Raw genomic sequence first — 18,176 nt, 5'->3', positions numbered from 1 at the left:
CTTTGTCACAACAGACACGACAAATGCAAACAGCTGCCGAGATGCTCATCGGGCCGTGCAACGGTTACAAAGATTTTTCTTACCACTAGGGTCATCTTGCGTTTGAACAGTGAAAGGCTCACTCTGAGGTCCGTCACCTCTAGGACCATACGGTGTCACCCACATGTTGTACTGTGTATCTGGAGACACTCCTCGCAGGACATATGTAGAATCAGGTGGGTTCCCCATGTCTACAGTTTGTGGGTAACTGTCCTCGGGTTTCTGATAATGCAACTTGTATCCAAAGATGTCGTCAGTTGGGTTGGTGGGGGGTCGCCACTCCACACGGACAGTGTAAGGGTTCAGGGGCATCCCACTTACTCCTCGTGGAGCACCAGGGTTGACCACCGCTGGTAGTTAAAAGTTCAGTGTTATTAACACGATTGTGCAAAACAAAATTTCACTGATCATGAAAAAAACGGAGTAATGCATGACTGTTTGACACTGTAAATCTGAAACTGCTATTTCTTTAAATCCCCTAAAACATGGATACCTTGTAATTTCAAATGTGTACAGTATTTGGCAATATACATACATTTTGTATATGCATACAAAAGAAATTCATCAATAGTTCTAAGCATGGCACAAAGATGAGTGGATGATATACATGTATGTTGACAGGAAGACCTAAGCCATATATGTAACATTGCAAAGTCATTGCAAGAAGTTGAAAACTGTCATACAAGCTCAGTGTTGTGAAAGCCTTCAACGTATGTTAGGACATTTTGAAGTTCCTGCATGACTGAAATGTATAAAAATGTACACGTGTGTCGTCTGGTTGGTGAAAGGAGTACCAATGGTTGATATTGACCTTCAACATATTGAAATGGTGCAAATATGTATGATGCTTGTATTAATTATGGTATTGTAGCTAACCTTGTCCAAATGTCAAACCTGAGGACAGTTTTCAAACTGTCTTCAACTGTGAGTTCTATATACTACTTGTCTGTCCATGTCGTGAATGAACATGACTGTGATGATGATGTCGGCCTTCTCCTGTGTCTCAGGTACATGTGTAGGTACATGTGTATAAGGACAATATATCCTTACCACCGGTTGGAACATCTGTGTCTCCAATACTTTGTGTTTGAACAGTGAAGGGCTTGCTCTCGGGTCCATCTCGACCTCCAGGCCCATACGGTGTAACCAGCATGGTGTATTCTGAGTCAGGGGATACTCCTCGTAGGGTGTATGTAAAGTCGGGTGGGTTGCCCATGTCAACAGTGTGCAGTGTACTGTCCCCTGGCTTGAGATAGTGTAACTTGTATCCGTGAATATCGTCAGTTGGGTTAGTTGGAGGTCGCCACTGCAAGCGAATGGTGTTAGGATCCACGGGATGGCCACCTACTCCAATTGGAGCACCAGGGTTGACAAATTCTCCTTTGAAGTAGATATAGTTAAACCATCATTAGGGAAAATTTAGGTGGATTCTAGTCAACCGCAGATCTAGACTGAGAAAATATGCGTAACGTCCGTAATAAAAATGTCAGATTACCATATACAAATCCCATAACGCACTGCTATTGCTCTATCTTGAGAATCGAGAAAAACAATCTGATGTGCTGTCATAACAAGTGTATGGAAAAGCAATTCTCACTAATGCTGCTGCAACATAGTGCAAACGAGGGGGGTAGAGTGTCTGGGGTGTGCAGGGCAAAGGGAATATTGGTGCTAGTGTCTCTTATTCATGAGTGTACATGTAAGTACAGTCTGTCCCCAAGTTCTGGCTGTCCAAAAGGTGTGAATGAAGATGATCTATGATGACTGTCTTGCAGACTACCTATAAATGGTTTTGTGATCTCACTTTCCAGTGACCTGTGATGTCAGTGACATAATGCAATCCCAATGTCCAATGATGTCATTGACAAATGTGACCCAATTGTCCAGTGATGTCAGTGCCAGAATGTGATCCAATGGTCCAGCCAGTGCCTATGAAGATGCTCCTTACCATCTGGTCTCCCATCAGTGCCTGTTGCTGGGCCTGTCCCTTCTACAGGTTGAGTTTGTACTGTAAGATGTTGACTCTCAGGTCCATCACCTCTAGGACCGTACGGTGTCACCCACATGTTGTACTGTGTATCTGGAGACACTCCTCGCAATACGTATGAACTGTCAGGTGGGTTCCCCATGTCTACAGTTTGAGGGGTACTGTCTCCTGGCTTATAATATTGTAACTTGTAGCCAGTTATTGTGTCGGTTGGGTGAGTTGGAGGTTGCCACTCCACATGAATGTTGTAAGGATCTACAGGTTGTCCACGAACTCCCAGTGGAGCACCAGGGTTTGTAGTGTCTTGTCCTTTAAAGTAATGGTTTTATTATTATCATGATCATAACAAATACCTACCAAATGGATTCTACTCAACAGCAGATTGATGAAAAGTGCTGTACTGGTATAAACTAACATGGCAAACTGTACATACAGTGATGTGTAAGCATTTGTGAAATATCATAAAAATAAATAGGATTCTCCTATACCAAGAAGCAAAATACTAGTATGCACATTTGTCAATCTACTGTGAGGACCAAAGAAAACAAACTGTTGTGACTACTATATAGCATACAAAGGACAAAGAAGACTTCAAAGCAGTAGCCAATACCCAGAATAACGTGACAGAGATTGAAGTGCACTTGCAAAAAGAGAGGTTCAGGCTGTCTCAGAAAAAGCAAGGCGGCAGTACAGGTATGTGACTAGCTTCTCCAGTCTGTGCATAAGCATAGTCCGTTCCACAATGATGTCTGGCTGTCCATTAATGTACATGATGACCACATCTGTATGCTTGTGAAAGGTGATCTCATTGTTCAATGGTGTCAGTGACAGAATGTGACCCGATTGTCCAGTGATGTCAATGACAAAATGTGACCCGATTGTCCAGTGATGTCAGTGACATAATGTGAACCCAAAGTCCAATGATCATGATGTCAATGACAAAATGTCCAGTGCCCATGAAGATGCCAGAGTCCAGCAGTGTCCAGTGCCTATCAAGATGCTTCTTACCACCTGGTCTCCCATCAGTGCCGGTTCCTGGACCTGTCCCTGGACCTCCTACAGGCTGAGTTTGTACTGTAAGATGTTGACTCTCAGGTCCGTCACCTCTAGGGCCATATGGTGTCACCCACATGTTGTACTGTGTGTCAGGAGTCACCCCTCGCAGGACGTATGAATGATCAGGTGGGTTCCCCATATTCACAGTTTGAGGGTAACTGTCTCCTGGCTTCTGATATTGTACCTTGTAGCCAATTATTGTGTCAGTTGGGTTAGTTGGAGGTTGCCACTGAAGACGAATGTTGTAAGGATCAACAGGTTGTCCACTCACTCCCAGTGGAGCACCAGGGTTGACAACTTCTCCTTTGAAGTAGATAAGTTTAACCATCATTAGGGAAAAATTCCTGTCAGTTGGATTCTATTCAACTGCAGATCTAGACTGAGGAGATATGCATAATATCCATAATACAAATGTCAGATAACAATAAATCCCATATGTACATGTATGCACTGCTGTTGGTGTATCAAGTAATACAATCTGATGTGTTGTCAAAACAAGTGTATGGAAAAGAAATTCTCACTAAAGCTGCTGCAACATAGTGCAAACAAGGGGGGAGTGTCTAGGGTGTGCAGGACAAATGGAAAATTGGTGCTAGAGTTTCCCGTTTGTGAGACAGTGTAAGTACAGTCTGTTCCCAAATGATGTGAATGAAGATGATATCCATGATATATATATCTTGCAGACTACCTCTATATGGTTGTGATCTCACTGTACAGTGACCAGTGATGTCAGTACCATAATGCGACCCCAATGTCCAATGATGTCAGTGACAAATGTGATCCAATTGTCCAGTGATGTCAGTACCAGAATGTGATCCTATTGTCCAGCCAGTGCCTATGAAGGTACTCCTTACCACCTGGTCTCCCATCAGTGCCTGTTCCTGGGCCAGTCCCTGGACCTTCTTCAGGCTGAGTTTGTACTGTAAGATGTTGACTCTCAGGTCCGTCACCTCTAGGACCGTACGGTGTCACCCACATGTTATACTGTGTGTCTGGAGACACTCCTCGCAGGACATATGAGCGGTCAGAGGGGTTCCCCATATCCACCGTTTGAGGGTAACTGTCCCCTGGCTTATAATATTGTAACTTGTAGCCATTTATTGTGTCGGTTGGGTGAGTTGGAGGTTGCCACTGCAGGCGAATGTTGTAAGGATCTACAGGTTGTCCACTCACTCCCAGTGGAGCACCAGGGTTGGTAATGTCTTGTCCTTAAGAGTAGATGGTTTTATCAATATTATGATCATAAAAGATTCCTACTGCATGGATTCTACTGAACAGCAGATGTAAGTGCCGTACTATAAAAAAACTGACATGGCAAATGGAACATAACATAATGTATATGTGGTATGTTAACATTTGAGAAATGTCAAATATGAAAAGAATTCTCCTATACCAAGACGCCAAGTACTAGTAATAGTAGTATGCACATTTGTCAATCTATTGTGAGGACCAAAGAAAACAAATTGTTGTGACTTCCATATAGCATACAAAGGACAAAGAAACTTTCAAAGCAGTAGCCGAAACCCAAACTAGCCTGCTGGATATCTAAGTGCACTGGCAAAAAGAGAGTTTCAAGCTGTCTCAGAAAAAGCAAGGCTGCAGGTACGTGACAAGCTCTTCCAGTCTGTGCATAAGCATAGTCCATTCAGCAATGATGTCTGGCTGTCCATGAATGAATGTGATGAGTACATCTGTATGCTTGTGACCCCAGTGTTTAGTGGTGTTGTTGCTGTAAAAGTGATCTCATTGTGCAATGATGTCAGTGCCAAAATGTGCCCCAATTGTCCAGTGATGTCAGTGCCAAATATGACCCAATTGTCCAGTGATGTCAGTAACATAATGTGATCCCAAAGTCCAATGATGTCAATGACAAAATGTCCAGTGCCAATTAATGAAGATGCCTATGAAGAGTCCAGCAGTGTCCAGTGCCTATGAAGATGGTCCTTACCATCTGGTCTCCCATCAGTGCCTGTTCCTGGGCCTGTCCCTTCTACAGGCTGAGTTTGTACTGTAAGATGTTGACTGTCAGGTCCATCACCTCTAGGACCGTATGGTGTCACCCACATGTTGTACTGTGTGTCTGGGGACACTCCTCGCAGGACGTATGATCGGTCGGGTGGGTTCCCCATATCCACAGTTTGAGGGTAACTATCTCCTGGCTTATAATATTGTAACTTGTAGCCAGTTATTGTGTCAGTTGGGTGAGTTGGAGGTTGCCACTCCACATGAATGTTGTAAGGATCTACAGGCTGTCCACGAAGTCCAAGTGGAGCACCAGGGTTGGTAATGTCTTGTCCTTTAAAGTAGATGGTTTTATTATTACAGTATTATGATCATAACAGATTCCTACTACATGGATTCTACTCAACAGCTGTACTATAAAAAAAACGGATATGGCAAATGCAACATTACATGTGTGTAAACATTTGAGAAATGTCAAATATGAATAGGATTCTCCTATACCAAGAAGCAAAGTACTAGTATGCACATTTGTCAATCTATTGTGAGGACCAAAGAAAACAAACTCTTGTAACTACCATATAGCATACAAAGGACAAAGAAACTTTCAAAGCAGCAGCCAATACCTAGGTGCTGTTGAAGTGTACTTGAAAAAGAGAGTTTCAAGCTGTCTCAGAAAAAGCAAGGCTACAGGTATGTGACAAGGTCTTCCTGTCTGTGCATAAGCATAGTCTGTTTCACAATGAGGTCTGCCTGTCCATGAATTAACATGATAACCACATCTGTATGCTTGTGAAAGGTGATCTCATTGTGCAATGGTGTCAGTGACAAAATGTGACCCGATTGTCCAGTGATGTCAGTGACATAATGTGATCCCAAAGTCCAATGATCATGATGTCAATGACAAAATGTCCAGTGCCAATGATGCCAGAGTCCAGCAGTGTCCAGTGCCTATGAAGAAGCTCCTTACCACCTGGTCTCTCATCAGTGCCTGTTCCTGGGCCTGTTCCTGGACCTCCTGCAGGCTGAGTTTGTACTGTAAGATGTTGACTCTCAGGTCCGTCACCTCTAGGACCGTACGGTGTCACCCACATGTTGTACTGTGTATCTGGAGTCACTCCTCGCAGGACGTATGAACGATCAGGGGGGTTTCCCATGTCCACAGTTTGAGGGTAACTGTCCCCTGGCTTCTGATATTGTAACTTGTATCCAGTTATTGGGCCGGTTGGGTTAGTTGGAGGTTGCCACTGCAGGCGAATGTTGTAAGGATCAACAGGTTGTCCACTCACTCCCAATGGAGCACCAGGATCAACAACATCTTGCCCTTTGAATTAGATACTTACATGAGTTTGAGGCATATTGGATAAGGAACAACAATCTAGATGAGAGCAGTGTTTTGCCATTCAACACTAATTGTGTTCACAAGCCATTGTATACTCAATACCTGATGTGTGCTAGCAATCGTGACTATTTGTCAACAACTAGTGGAAGCCTACATGTGTATGGTCAGGTTGACTCACCATGTTCAACATTGTAAATAAGATGTGCAAAGGTGCAATAGGTAAAAAATAGAGCCATGTGCCAAGCGGATTCCAAAATACAACAGCTGTCTTCAATACCATAATAAGACAGGGAGGCAGAGTGAAAAGCTTTCTGTGGTAAGTGTGAACAGGTGCCATACAATATAAAGCACTGTACAGTAATGGCCCCACTGTCCAACAGGTTGTGAACAGTATATGTTTCTGACTGGAAATGAAAGTAATTCGGTGATGTCAGTTCCACAATCAATTGATGTCAGTGTCAAAATGTGATCCTATTGTGTCAAGCCAGTCAGTGACAAAATATGACTCAACAATTTTCTGGTGAGGTCAGTGCCATAATGTGATCCTATTGTCCAGTGATGTCAGTGCCAGAATGTGATCCTACTGTCCAGCCAGTGCCAATGAAGATGCCCGTGAAGAGTTCAGCAGTTTCCAGTGCCTATGAAGGTGCTCCTTACCACCTGGTCTCCCATCAGTGCCTGTTCCTGGGCCTGTCCCTGGACCTTCTACAGGCTGAGTTTGTACTGTAAGATGTTGACTCTCAGGTCCGTCACCTCTCGGACCGTACGGTGTCACCCACATGTTGTACTGTGTGTCTGGGGACACTCCTCGTAAGATGTACGAACGATCAGAAGGGTTCCCCATGTCTACTGTACGTACATAACCGTCTCCTGGCTTCTGATATTGTAACTTGTAGCCTTGAATGTCATCCATAGGACTAGTGGGAGGTTGCCACTGTAGACGGATGTTGTACGGGTCTAAAGGACGTCCACTAACCCCAATTGGAGCACCAGGGTTGACAACGTCTTGTCCTTTAATGTAGATGTTTGTATCATTAATCATGAAAAAAGACAACATTACTTGTTAGGTAGATTCTATTCAACTGCAGATTGAAGTAAACTGGCTTTTTATCAAAGAACTGATGGGGGAATGTGTGTATTTGAGAAATGTCCCTCAATTAAATACAAACCTCATACTAGTATATTGGTCTGCAACTTTAAAAAGGAAATAAACTCCCGTGACAAGTGCATGATAATGCTAAAGACTAAGCAACATTCAAACTATTGTGCAGAAGATCAAACTATGCATGTCAGCAAAAGATTGTCTCCTGTCCATTCATACTCCTGTCTGTGCACATGTTCCAAAATGCAAAGTGATGCCTGACCGTCTGAATGCTGTGAATGAAACTGTGATATCATTGACGACTGTCTTGGGGACTAAATCTACATGGTTATGACCCTACTACATTATATATCAATTGATGTCAGTGTCAAAATGTGATATCCCATTGTGTCAAGCCATGTCAGCGACAAAATATGACCCAATTGTCCAGTGATGTCAGTGACAGAATGTGATCCTACTGTCCATCCAGTGCCTATGAAGATGCTCCTTACCACCTGGTCTCCCATCAGTGCCTGTTCCTGTCCCTGGACCTTCTGCAGGCTGAGTTTGTACTGTAAGAGGTTGACTCTCAGGTCCGTCACCTCTAGGACCGTACGGTGTCACCCACATGTTGTACTGTGTGTCTGGAGTCACTCCTCGAAGGATGTATGTACGATCAGGTGGGTTCCCCATGTCTACAGTTTGAGGGTAACTGTCTCCTGGCTTCTGATATTGTAACTTGTAGCCTTGAATGTCATCCATAGGACTAGTGGGAGGTTGCCACTGTAGACGGATGTTGTACGGGTCTAAAGGACGTCCACTAACCCCAATTGGAGCACCAGGGTTGACAACATCTTGTCCTTTAATGTAGATGTTTGTATCATTATCATGAAAAAAAGACAACATTACTTGTTAGGTAGATTCTATTCAACTGCAGATTGAAGTGAACTGCCTTTTTATCAAAGAACCGATGGGGGAATGTGTGTATTTGAGAAATGTCACTCAATCAAATACAAACCTCATACCAGTATATTGGTCTACAACTAAAAGGAAATAAACTCCTGTAACAAGTGAATGATAATGCAAAAGACTAAGCAACATTCAAACTAATGTGCAGAAGATCAAACTATGTATGTCAGCAAAAGGTGGTCTCCTACTGTCAATTCAAACTCCTGTCTGTGCACATGTTCCAAAATGCAAAGTGATGTCTGAATGCTGTGAATGAAACTGTGATATCATTGACGACTGTCTTGGGGACTAAATCTACATGATTATGACCCTACTGCCAATTGATGTCAGTGTCAAAATGTGATATCCCATTGTGTCAAGCCATGTCAGTGACAAAATATGACTCAAATGTCCAGTGATGTCAGTGCCAGAATGTGATCCTACTGTCCAGCCAGTGCCTATGAAGATGCTCCTTACCACCTGGTCTCCCATCTATTCCTGGGCCTGTCCCTGGACCTTCTACAGGCTGAGTTTGTACTGTAAGATGTTGACTCTCAGGTCCGTCACCTCCAGGACCGTACGGTGTCACCCACATGTTGTACTGTGTGTCTGGAGACACTCCTCGAAGGATGTATGTACGATCAGGTGGGTTTCCCATGTCTACAGTTTGAGGGTAACTGTCTCCTGGCTTCTGATATTGCAGCTTGTATCCATATATGTGGTCAGTTGGGTTAGTTGGAGGTTGCCACTCCACATGAATGTTGTAAGGATCTACAGGTTGTCCGCTTAATCCCACTGGAGCACCAGGCTTGGTAATGTCTTGTTCTTTGAAGTACAATGTAGAAAATGTTAAGATTATAATTATATGGATTCCATTCAACAATGGATGGACATGTAAAGTGCTGATGCTGCAGATGTAGTGCAACAAAGTGAATGGTGGAGAATCAAATCAAAGGATTGCTTTGGGCATGTCTGTAATGCAGCTTATTTACCTCATAATTTGTCATGAAGTTCTGCATTTTACCAATACACAAATGTATGCCAACCATGTAGTGCACTATTTGCCTGAAATGTGCAAATAAAGCTTGGCACTCTTCACTGCTATATCTGTGTTGACATAGTCGCTAGAAGCAGTGTGCAGCACAGATGTGAAAGCAACTGCTGTCCCAGGTCCTGTGTGATGTGACTGATGTTGTTGTCTCGGTAGATGAAGAAGAGTACAGTGCATATATGGCCTGGTGGTGTTGTCTGGTCCACTATATAGGACAGCATCATCTACACCATGGCTGGCCCTAGAATGATGATGGATGTCATCATGATGGATGTCATCGTAATGGGTGCCATCACTCCATGTCCACTTGAATGTGTAGCCTGTGCAAGTGGTATGTCCTCAGTGATTGGTTTGTCTGTTCACATGCAGTTAATGAATGTGATGATGCCTGCATGTGAAAATGCTTCCTTACCACCTGAATCTCTGTCATCAGTGCCTGTTTCTGGGCGAGGGACAGTCCCACCACCTGCCGTGGCCATGGTGTGTACGACGAAACGTTCGCTATTGGGACCAGAACCTCCAGGGCTGTATGGAACGACCCACATGTTGTACACGGAGTCTGGAGACACGTCTTGCAGGACGTAGTAAAAGTTCATTGGCTTATTCATGTCAGCAGTTTGAATAGGACCATCGTCTCCAAGCTGATAGAGCAACCTGTATCCAGAAATGACGGCTGATCCATTGACTGGTGGTTTCCACTGCACTACGACACTGTAAGGATCCACCGAATGGCCACGAGCATCCCGTGGAGGGCTGGGGTCCAATAGTTCTGGCCCTTCAAAACCATACATTTCTGGTCATCAACAGCTAGACAATTGGACAATTATCTTTTAGTACAGTACAACTATTTGGCTATGTTCAACTATATGTGTTAGCACATGTGATAGCTGTGAATGGAGTATTTCTCTTGTATTGTGTCATGTTGCAATGCAAATCTCTAAAGATGTAGACATTTTAAAAGAAAGAGTCCAGGCCTCTTTGATCAGGAATGTCCTTATCACCAATACAAATGGTAAGAGGATTTGAAGCAACAGCTAAAAAAAACAGTTGTGGATTTGTCTTCTGGTCTCCAGATGAGTGGTTGTAGCTTTGTGGCAAAGGTATTGAAGATGCATGCTGTGGTTCTGTCTTGACCACTTGTCTCAACCTGATTGTCCACTGTGTCTGTTTCCAGACTACTAGAACATTTATATCCACACTGAGCCCTGTGGGGTAGCTGCCCATACCGTGACCTTGAATGATGTAGGTCAAATTGAGCGGATGGCCAGTCTTAATAGCTTTTGGTGTTCTGTTTCAAATTTGCTTACAGAGCACTCAGAAGCCTGAAATGTGAAGTATCCTGTGGTTAGGTGAGGGTTCCATCTTATGCATACACTATCTGAAGCTTGTTGACTCCCAGTAGAGTACTTTTTGTGTCAAGCCCTAAGCATAACCTTGAGAACAAAGCACCTGAAAATGCTAATGCTTAGAAGTGACCTCAAGTAATACTGAGCTGGCCTGGGGTTTACTGTCTGGCTTTACTCATAAACCTTCCTGTGATATGAGGCAGATGGGAGGTTATATTACAAAGGCAACCGATGTAACTTAAACCTTGAGATATCATGTTGTGTAGAAAGCATGGCAAATGTCAGATGTATAGATAATAGCTAAATACAGTAGATCTAGCCAACTTTTCAAAAGAGTGTTTTTATCGACCAATAACCAATTGCAGTCAAAACCTTTCAACCATATGCAGGGGTAAACCTTTGCTTAAGCTGGTTTCATAAAGGAACGTAATTAGTTCATCCCCTTTTATTGCTTTTATTTGACTCTCCAATGGCCTTGGTCATGTCCTCTTATGACCTTTGCTTCCTGCATAAAATAAATGTGGTGTCAACTCCGTTTCCATGGGCTGAAACCTTGGTTCACCTCATACCTCAAAATAGACAGCAAAGCCTGGTCTGTGTATTGGATGTCCAGTGACAGTACTATGTTTAATGAGCAGGACAAGTTTGGCATCTTGTTTGGAGCTGTTGAACTTGGGACTTTGCCAGTACTCATCTGAGGGCTGGAATATGCTTGTATGCTTCCCACATGGAAAGGATGGAATGGTAACTGAAGGAAAACATCTGCATAATTTTGGTATAACAACGCACCTATTAACATGGACAGGAAAGGGAAGTTAAGTCCCATTTTACTGAAATTTGTTGCACTTGAAACCACTTGTGCTGTCTTTCGTGTTTCCACCTTCTGTGCTGGTTGGAACTGAAAAGTGTTTAGATGAGGAAGGGGATCCTAAAATAAATAAGCATGTTTAGTCATCTGTGTAATATGCAAAATAAATTCATGCCAGACAGTCATGATGACCATATCAATCGCAAGTTAGAACATGTCCATAACGTGTCCATAGTGTACGTGCGAAGTCTCTTCATGTTTCCAGCCTGACACTTGAACTGAAGTGTTGCAACAGTGAAAAAAACACAGGCATATTCAGAGTAAGAAGATAACGTCCCATATAATAATTGCTTGGCCTTCAGAATTTACTGTGTGTACAATAGTTGTCTTCCTGTGGAAAAAAAGTAAAGTATGAAGCTGCACAACACTAAGCGTCACGGCCACTTTGAGTCTGGTGCTTACCTTTCGTGGCGACCTCCACCACCTCGCTCGGCTCGCCTCTACCCTTGACGTTCTCTCCGGACACTCGGAACTGGTACTCCGTGGCAGAGGCCAGGCCGGTCACCGTGTAGCCAGGGTCAAACACCTCGATCTCGTTCCAGCCGTTCAGCTCGTTGGTGCGGCGGTACTCCAGGTGGTACTTGTCCACGTAGTCCTCCTCCACCCATCCGATGAAGATGGAGTTGATGGTGATGTCTCTGGTGAAGACACCCGTGATGGGCCCTGGTACTGAGAGCTCTGTGGAAAACATGACAGCAACACAGTTGACACTACAACATGCCCTTATTTTGAGACCAATTTGGACTCAAGTAGCAGAGTGTCTTGTCAAATCCCAAGCTACACTGGACCAATGGCTTATGTGGAGCGTAGTGTAGTAGTACATTTTGTATATATGTGACTGACAAACAATGAAAGTGTTTACATAAATACATCTTGCTTTTGTTAGCACAAATCAAGTGTCGACGGAAACTATATCTCTCGAACACCTACTATTTTTTACCAAGTTTATGTACTTTGTCAGTTCACCAAATACCAGATAAGTTGTTGTACATTTAACTAGGCTAATGTCAACAGACAGACATTGACTGATATCCTGCTGTTCTATTCAGGGTGACATAGACAAACTAAGAACGTTATGTTACAGTAAGGTTTGTAGATGGCTAAGATGCGTATCATTGCTGACGATCACTGAGTCCTGTCGCGTAGTGTTTATTTTCTTACAGGACCTGGGCCCAATACGTGACAGCCGAGACGATAAGACTGTCGACGGCACTCTCGAAACATTGAGAAACTCTTTGTGTGGCCACCTGTAGCATATACTGTTACCCTTACCAATAGTACACTATCCCCATGTGAACCCAGTGGCGACACACAGCCCTAGCGACAGCCCGGCGGCTTCATCAGAAACCGGACATGCCCTATGGGTGGGCCCAGTTGTCCCAATGTCCGCACCATCAAAGCAAACAAGTTTAGCTCTCACTAATTGATTTTGAAGAGCATTTGTCTTCATGACGTAATCACCAGGGGTCGAAGAGATTAGGACTGATGCACTTGTTTTGCAAGAGACAGGTCCTATAATCACCAGGTGTATTTTTGCCAGCCAGTAGGTACCCATTATGAGTAATCCACACGAAAGATTTTTTTATTGTTCATTGTGATTAGATTGAAGTTGCGGAGCATCTACGGTAAGGTTTTATTAATTTCCTCCCCCTACGTATTTATAAGGTGATATCAATTTTCAATGACAGTCGGTAATGCTACATCTAAACTAAAAATAGAGATTGTAAGCTTACTGAAAGAACGAACTGGGATTCAAATGTAGAAACAACAAGTAAAAGACACGTTTCATGGTATCTTTATCTATATACTTGGCTATCTTATTTATAGAACATGTCAACTTTACTCATGACCTCCATCGAAGGTCAATCTAATCCCGCAGGTTTCAGACATTGTTTATATTTGTCTAGCATTACTGGGCCTGAGTGACTTGCTCCAAAACGAAGTGTTGCTACTTCCAGCTGCATTTGACTTCTACTGCCTTGTGACTGGCGAAAAATACCGGAATGAGCCACGTTTTTTTCGACCCATTTGGCTGTGGATGACCGAGATTCTACCCTTTAGGCTTACTGAGCGAATCCTAAATTCCATCGCAATCAATTGTCGCTCCTGTTGCCATGGCGCTACTGTCCCTCCGTCCTTATTCTGTTCAGGCTGTCACTGCACAGCGGGGAACCATGATTGTGTCTCAATCCGCAGCCATGTGTCTGATTCCAGGCCTTGATCCCGCCTTATTAATGATAACAAATCAGGCAGGGTGTCCATCGGGGGAATCAGTGGCTGTGCTATGAACAACAACACTACGTGCCGTGGGGATGTGGCACATGTTGGTGGGATTTTCAGGGGATAAACACCCACAGAGAAGGATATTGGAGAGACTTACCTGCTGAGCAGTCCTCGCCAACGAAGCCAGGCTCACATTGGCACACGCCGTCGACACACACACCTCTGCCGAAACAGTCGTTGGGGCAGCTGGTTGAAGAGCAATCCGGGCCAGTAAAGCCAGGCTCGCATTGGCAGACTCCGTCGACACATACTCCCCTGCCCATGCAGTTACCTGGACAGGAACGGGACGTACAGGTGGGGCCTTCATACCCTGGCTCGCACTGACATACGCCATCCACGCATCGGCCCCGGTCCCCGCAGTCTGGCACACACGCTCTCAGCGAACAATCGGCACCAGTAAATCCAGGTTTACAGACGCAGACGCCGTTGACACAGTCGCCCCGGTCCTTGCAGTTGTCAGGGCACGCACGCTCCGAGCAGTCGTCACCAGTGAAGCCCTCGTCGCACACGCACCTCCCGTTCTCACACTTCCCGTACTTACACGCCGGGTCGCAAACGCCAGGTTGGCCCTGTGCTCCGACGCACCCACACGACTGCTTGAACTGCTCGAACTCCTTCAGGAGCTCTGCCAGTTGCTTCTTGAGATCTTCCGTGCTTTCTTGTAGAGCCGTGACCAGAGATCCTGTCTCCCCGTTCAATAAATCTCCGCCGGAGCCACTGCCGCCGTTGTTGCAGCAGCCTCCACTTCCACCTCCTGGAACGAAGGTGTTGGCGAGGAACGGCGCGCCATCGCCGCCTTCTCCCACCTCCACCGTTCCTGACGTTTGCGTGACCTTCCCGTCGGCTCCCGCGCACAGCACCGGAGGAACGTTGATGTTGTAAACATGGTTGAAGACCATCCCACCGGCGGGCGTGTTGACGCTAGCCGAAGAGATGATCGGCTTGGAAACGTTCGCCACATTGTGTGTATCCCCCTGAACTGGAACCGTATTCCCACATCGTAACAATGTACTTAACAGTACCGCAACGATAGCTGCGTATCCACCCATGTTGAAGCAGCAGTAGTCCTGGGTGCAAGGAATCCACTGGACACGAAATGATATAGAAGTTGGCTTCCTGGCTCGCGGCACTAAAGGTCCACCCAGCCGACAATGGGCATGAATAAGAAATCCTCAGCAGGTGTTTCCCGGCGGTGGCAGCTTCCGTCGGCTTCTGGACTCTATTGGCGAAGACGTCGCAGTTGCCGATGACAGCCCTGGCCTGCGCCTGTCTTGGATTTCTCTACCTGCAGATCAAAGATAGAAGTTTTGTATTAATTCCAGGAGGATGACATTCCACTTGATGCAGGTCAATTTGGGTCAACGGTAGAGGGTTAGCGCGCATGGACAAAGCAGATCCACGTGTAATTTTCCCAAACGACTTACAGGCCCTGGGAAATTTATTGAATAATCAAGCTTCTTAGTCAAGATGGCAAGTCAAGAGCTGGGTCACGGAAAGGACGCAGTGCTTTGTCGATGGCAAGATTTTCACCGTTGAAAACTGGACGAAAATAATATCTATCTCTGCCACTTCGCATCTAAGGAGGTTGGGGTTGCTCTTATCAAAGAATCTTCAATGGGTTACTTGAACTTACTTCTAATTATTCAAGAATTAAGACCAAAATTTGACCACAACAATGCTGCCCTAACCTGATACCAGCTAGCCAGAACACGGTATACGGTACACTTCCGATCACACATTCGTGTGATTTCCCCGGACGATAACTGAAACTTAACACTCGATCATCACGACCGAGGCCTTGACAATGACCATGATGCTATCAAATATCTTGAGCAATCCGTTGAGGTTAGCCAATGTCAGGCAGTAGAAGTGATCTAGGAACTGATCAGGGCCTGCCTAACGTGCTACTAGGTAGTCGATCATCAAAGAATACTTCTTTCAGGAATACTGGTGGCGTGTGGTTCATGGGGGTACGATTCACTATTAAATCGTGTTTCCGTGGTTAAGCAAAAATCCATTTCGGTACATCTAGCAGCCGTGGAGCTTGTAATCGCTTCTGCTTTCTGTACAGTCTTGGGTTTCACAGGTTGATGGAGAATGTACATGGGAGTTTATGTACATTTCGCCGTGGGCAGATTTATCGTTACATGCCGTTATCTGATCCGTTATTTTTTAAAGGGACTTGCTTTGAAGTTGAAGTTTATGATGACTGTAGTAATCAATTTTGTCACAGTAGCAAGGGCCTTTGCAGTGAACGGCTGATTCCCTCAGTGATATTTGTTCTAAACGTTTTGTTAATTGTCGGTGACGAGGTAGATAAGGTATGTTTTCGATAAAGCGCTGGGATGAAACTTTGCGGCATAGGTTTGAAGTCTTAGTGTGCGCTAAGGATGACCAACTTTTCTAGTTGGATCTATTATGCTAGCATCACAGAAATCTATTTCTGCATCTTCTTGACCGATACACTTTAATGTAACCTCAAATCTATTCCACTTCTTCCCAGCATAGATCTCTTCAATAAAGCCACGGTTCCCACCGACATGTGTCGAGAGTTTGCGGCCGTGCAGACAAAACAACTCCTGCTCCCAATTTTGTTTCGCCGGCGGTTGCTAGTAAAATATTGGTCTTTTCGCTGACGTGCCGATGATTATTTACAGGCCTGTGTGTGCCGGACAGCTGGGGGAGTTCCGAACCGGGGCTACTCCTATTTGTTTTCGTAGCTGTGGACTTGATCTTGTCAATCACAGACACACATATCAAACAGTGAAACAAGCCATGCTTCATGTTATGTGGTCTAAAAAAAACTTGTAAGTTGAGAGTACCAACGATGACCTACGATTAGCCATTCAAAGTTTGGGAGTAAACCAATAACTGCCTTGGCCAGTCACCAATCTACCAGACTGTGTGAGTTTTGAAGCCTAATTGAATGTCTAACTACTTGTGTTAAAGGGTGGATAATATTAGAACAGTAATGACCCATTCGTGATAGATACATTGAGAAAGTAATTATTCATGGAGACAGGGAGGACATACCAACGGGCTACTTCGTGCTGCCATATGTTCTTTATTGGATTGCTGGGGGCATAGTAGACACTTTCGACAAGGAGATGAAATGAGCTACGACGGTTAGCCAAATATCTGTTGTACAGATGTCAGTGACAAACGTGGGTTTTGAGCCCAGTCACACGCCAAGGACAGTCTTAAATTTTCCCACGAGCACGCGTTGATGAAGTCGTTTCTTTCCGTGAGCTTTCAAACGTGGAACTAATTATATCTTATCAAAAGAAAGCAAACCCCAGGACAACGCCCATTAGCACCCCTCCCTCCGCCCGTATCAGGGATGTCTCTGCATGGAAAGTATTTCCTTGTATATTTGCACACAAATAAACATTCTAGACGCGGTTACCATGCAGGGTAAGGGAGATCCTGATCTGAGAAACGGGTCAAGAATACAATTGCGTTCTCCCTATTGCCTAACCCCACAGCCAATGATTCTGTAAAGAAAACTGGTGCCAACCGGCTACCACTATTTAGGGAGAAGGGTAGAGCAGCGGAGGGTCCCGACAGGAATTATGCAATTGAATTCCTTGATAAGCCATTCTAAGCTCCACAACAAGCAGTGCATGTACATGTGCCAAACTGTCGTGGCTAATTTTTCCAAAGCATAAAATTACGGCCACAATACACAAAGGTCAAGATGCAACAACCAATTAAACAAAACACACCACCGCCCAAAATGTCAGCCAACTTACAAATATCTACAACAAGACGCTAATGACATGTCAATATTTTCCTACACAATAAACAAACGAGCTCAAGGTATGATCTACACATGCCTTTCCATCACCATATGTGAAATACTCGATAAGGGCATGATTGTTTCTGTATATGTCATCTACGTATGGTAGAGTAACAGCGGGATTAGTTCAGCTTAATTTCGAGGTAATTGAAAGTGATTTTCGTGCTTGACATTCTTGCTCCGATAAGATTGCTTACGGCTAATCTATCCCTGACCACAAGGGGGTCTACACAGTACACAGCATAGCATGGTGTCAGAAGATGTATTGCAAATTATCTCCTTGGGATGATTTAACTCTTTTTAAGCCGTGGGATATTCTGTAACAGGTCTAGCACTGGTAGTGATTGGCTTTATGGGGCCACACATAACGATAGGACCTGCCGACAGCGCGTCAGCTGTGCTGTTAGTACAAGATAG

General features: G+C 44.4%; 2 protein-coding genes across 2 annotated transcripts in view; one reads left to right on the top strand and one right to left on the bottom strand.

Moving 5' to 3' along the window:
• Window positions 1-18,176, bottom strand: part of LOC118421312 (tenascin-X-like) — a 106,419-nt gene that overhangs the window by 30,860 nt on the left and 57,383 nt on the right. The window contains exons 3-5 of the mRNA XM_035828548.1: window positions 14,058-15,245; window positions 12,080-12,355; window positions 84-389 (exon numbers count right to left, since the gene is read on the bottom strand). Coding sequence (XP_035684441.1) covers window positions 84-389; window positions 12,080-12,355; window positions 14,058-15,009 — 1,534 coding nt within the window. The 5' untranslated portion in view covers window positions 15,010-15,245. The remainder of the gene's footprint in view (window positions 1-83; window positions 390-12,079; window positions 12,356-14,057; window positions 15,246-18,176) is intronic.
• Window positions 1-18,176, top strand: part of LOC118421319 (zinc finger CCCH-type with G patch domain-containing protein-like) — a 104,355-nt gene that overhangs the window by 46,770 nt on the left and 39,409 nt on the right. The window lies entirely within an intron of this gene.

The sequence above is a fragment of the Branchiostoma floridae genome, chromosome 8 (assembly GCF_000003815.2).
Source record: "Branchiostoma floridae strain S238N-H82 chromosome 8, Bfl_VNyyK, whole genome shotgun sequence".
NCBI classification, from domain to species: Eukaryota; Metazoa; Chordata; class Leptocardii; order Amphioxiformes; family Branchiostomatidae; genus Branchiostoma; species Branchiostoma floridae.
Note: the sequence above shows the minus strand (reverse complement) of the source record. Positions and strands in the feature narration are given on the sequence as shown.